Below are 9,648 nucleotides of genomic sequence, written 5' to 3' on the forward strand. Positions count from 1 at the left end.
TTCCTACACCAGGGGGCTCGGGAGTGCTTTGCTGGGTCTGTGAGCAGTTGACTGTACCACTGCCTTCCCAGGGGCCTCAGCCTCCCTGCAGGCTCCCAGCTGAACTCTGGGAGTTCAGAACTCTGTTCTCACTAGAACGAGACCCTAGAGTGCACCATTTTCTTGTGCCTTTCAGTCCCCTTTCCAGGGCTTCTAGACAGCTCCAATGGAGAGAGAGATCCTTGAGAGCCACCCAGCCCCCTTTAACTGCTGCTCAGGGATGGTCAGGCACACCGATATGTCAGTACTGTCCAGTCCGGACTGCCGGGCCATGTCCTGTGGGAGGCTTTGGTCTTGACAAATAACCGGCTGGCTTCTTGCCTTCCTCAGTCAGACCAGGCATTTGCTTATAGAACTTCCTTTTAATCACTGTATTGATCTACTGCTGGGAGCTTCTCTGCAGGGTCAGAGCCCCTCAGGAAATCCAGCCTGAACACCTATGTCTGAGGACCATGAGTTACTGCTTGTATCTTTTTGCAAAGGACTGTGGAGATTATTAGCAGCTGAGCCTGCTTCCTGCCAGCTTATCCTGCCCTGAGAAGCTCTGCCATGGTACCAGATCTCCACAGATAATTAGGCCTTCCATTTCCTCTATCACCGCCTGAAACAAGAATGACCCAGTGTTACCTAGAAAAAAAAAAAATCCGGAGTCACGGGCCTGAGAGAGAATGCTTGTCTGGGCCCTCCCCTCGGCCCCCCGAAGTGGTCTTACACTATCTTACCACCTCCAGCTCTCTGTTTTGTTTTTAAATTTTGTTAGCTGTACCAGTTTGTTTATATTAGTGACTATGACTTTTTGGAAGCTTCCAAAGGACAAGTAATGGGTCTTTCTAAAGTTTACTCTAACTTTGTTCCAAATGGCCCCTTAAAATACATATTTGTCTAAGAGTAATTAAGAGCAATGGCTGCTGTGTCATCAAATAGATTGTCCTAAGTTCCCTTAGGGGCAGGTGTTCTGGAAAGCCAACTTCATCACTTCATGGTTGCTGCCCTTGGAGTCCATAATCAATCTGCGACAGACCCAGCCGTCAGTGTAGATCTGGGGAAGGATACAGATGATCCTGCCCTGGGTGGCCTGCTGGGCGGTGGCCCAATGGGGACAGAATCTGCAAAGAAGAAATGCTAACATCCTACCTCAGCGTTGCTCACGGGGTTTTTGCAGTGATTTTTTTGCAGCCTTGGTGACTCATTGATGGAAACAACACAGTCCCCTCATTAGGGAGAAGTCTGTGGAATGAGTGAACGCCCGCCCAGGAAGCCGAAAGATTCTGGATCACAGTTAGATGCTGAGTTACAGGAAGGAGCATTTCTTCCTCGCCTGCTCCAGAGCCTAGCCACAGCCTCTGCTCTCTGTCCTGACATCACATGGCTTGAGGAGCATTATGAAGCCCTCTTCTGTGAGTCTGTGGATGTCTCCAGAGACTCGTCTGCTGCCCGCTCAAAGAAGATTGGGTGCAGCTTTCTCATGAGCTCTGCTGGAGTTTGGTCAAGTTCTTTAATGTCTTGGAGAATGAGATCATAACATCTCATTCCTTATTTTTATTAGGAGTTCCTCTTTACTCTAGAGCTGTGGTTAGTCTGCAATGGGTGTGCTTCAGAAATACAGTGAAAGGTACAGGTGATTTTGAGACATATTTATCCAGTGTTGCTTGGGAGCATCGGTGATCATCATTAAATGAATAAATCTCTGCTTTATCCACCTTGGGGCCTGCCACAAGGTGTTGGATCAATGCCTGCCCTTGGGAGGGTTTGCCCTTGGTCCTTGCAACTTGGTGTCCATGTGCGAAACCACTATTCCACTATAAATACATTTATAAATAAATAAATGTTGAGCCTCCGTCCGAAGTCTCTAGCTAGACCTCAGTCTCAGCTGCTCTAGAGAAAGACTTGCCATCTCTGAGATGTCCTTGAGGTCCCCCAAAGCATATTTATTTATACCATGAAGCCTGTATATTCTGTTATGCCATGCTGAATGTAGCTCTAGAATTTATTGAGAACCATCCAGCCATTTCTGTGTGATTCAGAAAAGACACTTGGACTTATTTATAGAGAGTGAATGCCTTTGGGTTTAAGTTAGGATTCCCGCAGTCATTCTTTTTCCTCCTTTACTTCACAGCTCAGTCCAGACACATACCTGCCACCATCCACTGTGTTTCCTGGAAATGTCAGTTCTAATGAAGAAAATCTGGGCCTATCTCATCCCACTTCCTGTCCCTGCGATTAGGTGGCCTCTTAAAGTGTTTTAGGAAAGGTCCCCCAGGCCTACCAGAGCTGGCTTTGCCTACCCTCACCAAGGTCATTATTCCCTGAATGACCCTGGTTAATTTCTGCCTCTGGGGTTGTCATCAGGAAGACTGCTAGAGGGAGCAAGTGATCCTGGAAGCCTTGATCCATTTGTACTCGAATTAATAGTGTGTCTTTTCCTTCTTGGCTTCCCACAAGCCTTTTTCTAGGTTGGAAAGAAACAGAGCTGGAGGCACCGTCCCCTCACTGCTGACTCCTGGGTTTTGCCTTGTCTTTGCATTCTTGTCTATTGGAATCTTGACGCTTTTCTTTTTCTTCTTTTTCTTCTTCTTTTTTTTTTTTTTTAAGATTTTATTTATTAGAGAGAGAGAAAGAGAGCAAGAGTGTATGAGAACGAGCAAGGGGGAGGGATAGAGGGAGAAGCAGATTCCCCTCTGATCACGGAAACCCTGGGGTCCTGAGCCTCAGAAGGCAGACACTTAACCAGCTGAACTGCCCCGGCACCTTGATGCTTTCTGAACCTCTTTGTAGGTGAAATTTAAGCTGCAAAAGGGATGAAAATAATTCCAACCTTATTTCCTGTCCTATCCTCTCACTTCTTACCACGTGTAGGATTACAAGGTTTAAAAAAAAAAAATGGCACGGAAGCTTAAAGAGATTTTGTTGGAGCCCTCTCTCATACCTGCAGTTTTGGTTTTGTCTTTTCCTGTGAGGTCCCAGGGAAGGAAATGGATTCCTAAACATAGCAGAAAACATCGAGAAGCCTGTGAGTCACAGTGTTCAGGATATTATGACAGCCAACAGTTATTTGATTTTGCAACACCCTCTGCCCACACCCCCCCTACCTCAACCCATTTATCTGACTTATGGAGTGCCAGGCTCTCCTCCTCTTTGTTTTTAATTCCCCTTTTCTAGGATGAAATATCATACAAAAATGAATTCATAAAACAAATTTACAGCTTAACAAAATATTACAGAATAAACATTCATGTAAATCATAACCCCCAAAGTTGTGAATATATGTTCTAGAAGCCTTATTGTTTTGCTCTTCATGTTTAGAACTACAATCCAATTGCAGTTTATTTTTGTACATGGAGGTAAGGTCAAGGTTAGTTTTTCCCCATGTGAATATGCCATTTCTCAGCATCACTTATTGAAAAGACTGTCCCTTCATCTAGGGTTCTGCAGTGCTTTCTTTTCACTATTATAAATTTGATGTAAAATTTAACCAATTGGAACATCTGGATGGAAGAGTCCATTAAGCGGTTAAGCGTCCGACTCTTGATTTTGGCTCAGGTTATGATCTCAGTGTTGTGGGATGGAGCCCTGCATCAGGCTCTGTGCTCAGGGTGGAGTCCCTTGTCCCGCTCCCTCTCCCTTTGCCCCTCCTCCCGCTCATTCTCTCTCTCAAATATATAAATAAATAAAATCTTAAAACAATAATAAAAATGAAAAATGAAATAATAAAATAAAATAAAATAATAAAAATTAAAATGTATAAGTAAAAAAATGAAAGCCCTGCATTGTCATCCCTTGTACTCCTAGCCCTGCTTCTTACAGGTAATAACTAATATAAATAATTTAGGACGGAGCCATAGGTAATTTATTACCAATGCATATAAATACATACATATACATAGAATTATTTCTTCGAAAATGGAATGAAACTCTTCATATTAGAACTGGCTCATTTCACATAATATATTTGGTCATTGTTTCATATTGATTTACCTTATCTCTTTTAAGAGTTACCAAGTAACACCCATTCTGATGGGTACATTACCTGTGAAATGTCCATTAAAACAAAAAGCAAACAATGAAAATGATGAATTTAAAGTAAATTTGTGGAGAGAAGAGAAGAAGGAATGAATCCACATACTGAATTCTTTTCAGACACCTGATTATTTCTAGGTGTTTAGGATTTGGCCTCAGGGCTCCCCTTCCCCTAGCTGAGTCTACTGCCCCTTGTGGAGGCAACCTACAGTGCTCTTAACATTGTGTGCAGACTTCACTCTTACCCTTGGCCACCAGGCCCTTCCGTGAAGGACTTTGGGCACAAGAGCTCTTTGGGCACAAAGCGAAGGAACAGCATGGAACCTGGGGCTCCCAGATAAACCCTTTTGGTCTCCAGCATGAGATCAATTGTGGATGACGTTTGCCCCTCAGATTTCCTTCAAGAATCAAATGTTCCATATACCCCAAAGACAACTGGTTGGCTCAACAGCTAAAATAACTCACCTCTAGAGACAACTTTTAACTTATCTTTTTAAGGGCAAAAGTGAATTTTGTGACTCAGCAGAGATTTTTACTAAGAATTTATGGGTACATATTACAGTTCATCTGTACACCTGATGGTCTTCTAATGGGGTTGGGGATTTATTAGCCCACAGATAAGACAAATTGAGACTTTGTCCACAGTTCTCCGAAGCCACTTAGAACTGATTTCATGAGAGTGCTATTTGCACATCCTCAAGCTCACTATTTAAAGAAAATTGTTCAGTTTTGAGAAAATTGCTCTGAGCATGAACAATTTCCTCCTATTATGGAGTGTCTCATTTTCAGGCACTCGACTGCATTCTTACTCAGGCATTCTACCTTCTCTTGCTCTCTCTCAGACCCCCTGAAGGGATGAGATGTAGGAGGCTACACAGGAGATGGGAGGGGGAGGAGGTGGTCAGTTTCCTAAATGATGATCTGAACTGGGCTCCCAGCCAGCCCAGGAGGGCTCACCTTAGAGAGTACAAGCTGGCATGCTTACGCACTCACCCAGGGCAGGGGAACCCCACTACTGCTCAAACTGCACGTGCAGACCAGAACAGGAGGACCATTGGAATGCTTGTTTCTCAACTCTTCTTCCACTAATCCCATTTGTTTGCACTGGTAGGAATATATTTTGCTTTTATTTGTAGTTTTCTAGAAGCAGGATTAATTTGGGTGGCAAGGCGCCCAGAAATCATCCCCAATATGCAGTATATTTCTCTCCTGAGGGAGGAGAGACTTACTCCCTCCACCCCTTGCCATTCTTCACCCTATAGGAGCAGAGGGTACTTGGAGGCTCTGGTGGAACTGGGAGATTTTGAGCACATCTTGTTTCCCCAGTGGGTAGATGTGTTTGCACAGTTGCAGTGGTGTGTAAAACAAGGTGCTTGCTGTGTCTCCAGGCATCATTCTTCTTGATGTAGTTTTTACCGAAAGGTTAATGTTTTCAGTATGTACAGACAAGAATGTTAATGCCAAGGAATACAATATATAATTTAATAGGTGAAAATGTGTATTTATTTAATTAGAACATAAAAATAATCTCCCTAAGTCCGTGCATGATGCATTTTTTAAAGAAGGGATGTAGTTATTATATTTTGAAAGATGTGCCTTTGTTTATTATACTAATTTTTCTGCTTTTGTCTGTATTTGAAATTTTCTGTAATGTTTTTAAAATGTACTGTGGGGATTAATAGCAACAGCTTCATCACTGGACGTTTTTCGTTTGAGTATTTATGTGTCAATTTTAATGTGTACTCGGAAAAACACTCACATAGGACATACGCCCTGGATTCCATAGATAGTTCTGGCTTAGGACGAAGCTTCATTTCGTTAAATTTTCTAAAAAGTGACTCAGTTTTTAAATAAATGATAAAACAGTCAATCCCGGTATGGCAAAAACTGAAAATGCAATGTTCGGGGGACTGGACTTTGAGAAATACCGGTCTAATATTACCAGAAGCCAGTTAATTAAGTAACAAACTGATCTCCTTCCATACCTAGCAATAAACCTGTGATAAATAATTTTATTTCTATTTAGCCTGCTTAAACAATAAACATCTTCAATACAGAAAACAAAAAAAACCTCATTCCCCACGGAAGACGGCAGGGAGGAAGAGACCTCCGGAGCATAGAGTTCAGTTCCTAGCTGGGCCTCCCACTCGCCACTTCCGCCCATTCGCCTAAAACTGCGCTTGCGCATTGAATCTCTTCCTCTCGGGGCTCGGACCTAGTTTGAGGCGACATGGTGAGTGTTGTTAGCGGTGAGGCCTAGAGGTCTATCCGCCTGCATCTGACCTTTTCTTGCTATCTTTACCCTCACCCGGCGTCTGCTGTCCTGCGCCGTCCTCGGCCTTCGTGCCGTGACCGCCACTCTCGGGCACAGACCGGGGCGGAAAGACGGGGGCGGCTTGGTGGCGCCTGGCCGATCGGAGCGGGTGAAACAGGGTGCTGTCCGAACCCGGGGCCCGCTCTGGCCTCAGATTTTGCCAGGATGGAATGAGGGGGACCTAGGACCCGGCAGCGGCTGGGGTGGTTGGAGGAATGGCGTTTGGGGCGGGGAGTGGCTGGCAGAGGCTCTGTCAGCGGGTCCCAGTATCGCTGGTTTCTCTCTTGGCTCTGAACAGGCTAAACGCACCAAGAAGGTCGGAATCGTGGGCAAATACGGGACCCGTTATGGTGCCTCCCTCAGGAAGATGGTGAAGAAGATTGAGATAAGCCAGCACGCCAAGTACACTTGCTCCTTCTGTGGCAAAGTAAGATGGGGGCGGGGGCGGGGGCGGGGGGCAGTGGGAGGGGAGGCTTTCCGGCACGTGAGCCGGCTCCTGAGGGAAGTTTGTGATAGTGTGCTGGGTTGTTGGTAGCTGGATTTGGTGGACTGCTTCCCGATTACACTTGGGGACTGAAGGGTCACACGTCGGACAAGGAGGCCCAGCCTAAGCCAAGCCCGCTTTGTGGGAGAGAACTCTTGTCAGTTTTGTCTCCTGGTGTTGCTAGAGAGTTCCGTGTAGCGTTTGTATGTCTGTGGTGTGCTGGAATACTGTTGGTGGGGGTGTCTTTGACATCCTGGCAGTGTAGCATAGTGGCGAATGCCGGTTTTGCAGGAGAAAACGTAGGGTACACATAGAACCTCATAAAACACACCCATTTTCTTTCTTTTTTTAAAGGTTTTTTTTTTTTTTTTTTTTTTTTTTAAATCTGAGCAGAAGCAGGGGGAGAGGGAGACGCAGGCCCCCCCTGCTGAGCCGGGATCCTGAGCCTCCATCCCAGGACCCTAGGGTCATGACCTGAGCCACCCAAGTGCCCCCAAAATACACCCATTTTCTAGTGCAATTTAGACTACTGGATGTTGCTTTTATTGATTCATAGGGAAAATTGATTGTCTTTTGCAGACCAAGATGAAAAGACGAGCTGTGGGGATCTGGCATTGTGGCTCCTGCATGAAAACCGTCGCTGGTGGCGCCTGGACCTACAAGTGAGTCCCTTTTCTTTGTGACCTTTGAAGTGTGTGGATCACCTCAGAATTCCAGGTTTGACGCTGGACGGGCTAGTTCTAATCCTTCTCAAGACTGAGACAACAAGAATGCTTTTGTTTTTTTCATGACTCATTGAGAGTATGGTTTACGTTTAGTGTTCAAAGAAAAGAAAACCACTGAAATAGAAAAGTGTGACAGGACTTGAGAATTTCATAGAATTGAAAGGGTCACCACTGTGAGCACAATGATACCATACAGGTCATTTAGTGGGACTGAATCTGTACTGAACTTCGATTTGTATTGCAAGCTAATTTTATAAAAATGAAGTCAATTAGCTTGTTACTGTATATGGAAACTTGAGGCTATCTTGACCATTAGACTTTTGCTGTTCTAAACAGTACTGGCTGGACCTCAGCAGCTTTGTGACCCTGACAAGTGCCAGATGATGGTGCTGAGATAAATGGACCTGTGCTGGTTATTGATTGAGTGGACTCTTGAGTTAATCCATTTCTGGAAATGAAAGCCACCTTGAAGATCTCTAATTTTGGAATTCGTCGCTGATCTTAAAGGCTGAAGTGTTCTTCCTTTAGCCAGTATCTAGACGTGTGCGGTGTAGTACACTAGCCTCCCATGTATAAAATGATAAGACTAGTGTGGTTGAAGAGTTGAAATATTAATTTTAGTTGATTTAAAACTGCAGCGGTGTAAAATATTGGGAAGTGTTGAAATGATCATTTTTATATATGTGTGTCTTGTGTGGGTTTGTGAGGTCAAAAAGGCAAATGAAACCTAGCTTTCTCTCGGTTGCGATGATAAAATGAACTAGCATTCCTGTACCCACCCTATGTGATGGTTATGGGTTTTCCAGGTATAGTTCCAGAATCTTTTGGTGTAACTTTTATAGTCATTTTCATAGCTTTCTTCCCAAATTCTACTCAAGTCTGTTCTTTAGATACTGTTTTCTTGATATCTCTCATTTATGATACCATCTTAGAATTTATTAGTTTCATCTGACGTTCTGTCCATTCTTTTCTATGAGTTTAGGTCAGCCTCCTGGAACCATTCATTCCTCCCTGTTCCTCCCTGTTTTTTTTTTGTTTGTTTGTTTGTTTGTTTTTGTTGTTGTTTTTTTAATGCTGCATGATTAAATGCATGAGATTGCCCAATTCTGTAAAACCCTGAGGACACAACTCTTACTTGCTAAAAGAGATCATCATTAAGATTGTAATGTTTAAAAAAAGAGGCAGGATTTACTCATTTGCCATTTCACATGTTAGTGTAGCTAATTATGTTGGCATCCAACTTTGTTTTTCTTTCCAGCACCACTTCTGCCGTCACAGTCAAGTCTGCCATCAGAAGACTGAAGGAGTTGAAAGACCAGTAGAAGCGCCGCCGTTCGAAACATTGCTAGCCTATAATAAATGGGTTAATTTATGTAACAAAATTATTTTGGCTTGTTAAATTTATTGATTAGATCTTTCAATTTATGTTGCATTAATTTTGCGTTCTCAGAGAACTTGAAAATTAAAAATCCTTCTAATTTTTGTTGGAAAAGCGTACTGAAATTGGGTTATCCTAATACAGCTTTTTTTTTCCCCCTATAGTCAAATGTTAGATGACAGAAGAATGTAAGTCTTAGAGGTTGGGTATGTGTCTTCACTTTCTGTAGGTGTATCCTCGCCATTTCAACTTCTTTGGGATATAGTACAAATTTTGAGGACTTTTGTTTTTAGGTCATGGTTAATTTTTTTGTTTCTAAAGGTAGGATGACATATACTGCTTCTAAACTTAATGGATGTTTTGTCTGACCACATGTTTTATTAGCATCTTGAGAAAACAGTATGAAACAATTAGAATTTTAGGACAAATTTTGCAAATATCTATGCCATTTTCCCATTTTTCAGTTTGCAAAGAATGAGGGACAGGACTGAATTACTCAGCCTGATCCAGGTGGTCATTTATACTAATAAACATGAAGATCGAGGGAGGAATTTAAGTTGTGAATAGTTAATGATAATGATTAACTTTTTTTCACCTTTATTCAGTCTGTCACTTAATTCTCTGCCTGTTTTCCTGGTTTGCCTTTTCTCAACCTTGTCTAAGCTACCCTCTGTGGTAAGGAGTCCTTAGG

The 9,648-nt window shown here is 43.1% G+C and overlaps 1 protein-coding gene across 1 annotated transcript; it reads left to right on the top strand.

Annotated features, from left to right (window-relative positions):
* Positions 1-6,179: 6,179 nt before the first annotated feature.
* On the top strand, positions 6,180-8,961 carry RPL37A (ribosomal protein L37a). The gene is made up of 4 exons (XM_044241572.1): positions 6,180-6,289; positions 6,669-6,797; positions 7,434-7,516; positions 8,838-8,961. Exons 1-4 carry the CDS (start codon positions 6,287-6,289, stop codon positions 8,899-8,901), a joined length of 279 nt encoding a protein of 92 aa, XP_044097507.1. The 5' UTR covers positions 6,180-6,286; the 3' UTR covers positions 8,902-8,961.
* The last annotated feature ends 687 nt before the right edge of the window (positions 8,962-9,648 follow it).

This window comes from Neovison vison, chromosome 3 (assembly GCF_020171115.1).
Source record: "Neovison vison isolate M4711 chromosome 3, ASM_NN_V1, whole genome shotgun sequence".
Lineage (NCBI taxonomy): Eukaryota > Metazoa > Chordata > Mammalia > Carnivora > Mustelidae > Neogale > Neogale vison.

Excerpts from the sequence above, each read along its gene's own strand:
- RPL37A (XM_044241572.1), top strand. Across the intron at positions 6,798-7,433 it reads CTTGCTCCTTCTGTGGCAAA|ACCAAGATGAAAAGACGAGC; the intron begins GTAAGATGGGGG and ends TGTCTTTTGCAG. Across the intron at positions 7,517-8,837 it reads GGTGGCGCCTGGACCTACAA|CACCACTTCTGCCGTCACAG; the intron begins GTGAGTCCCTTT and ends TTTTCTTTCCAG.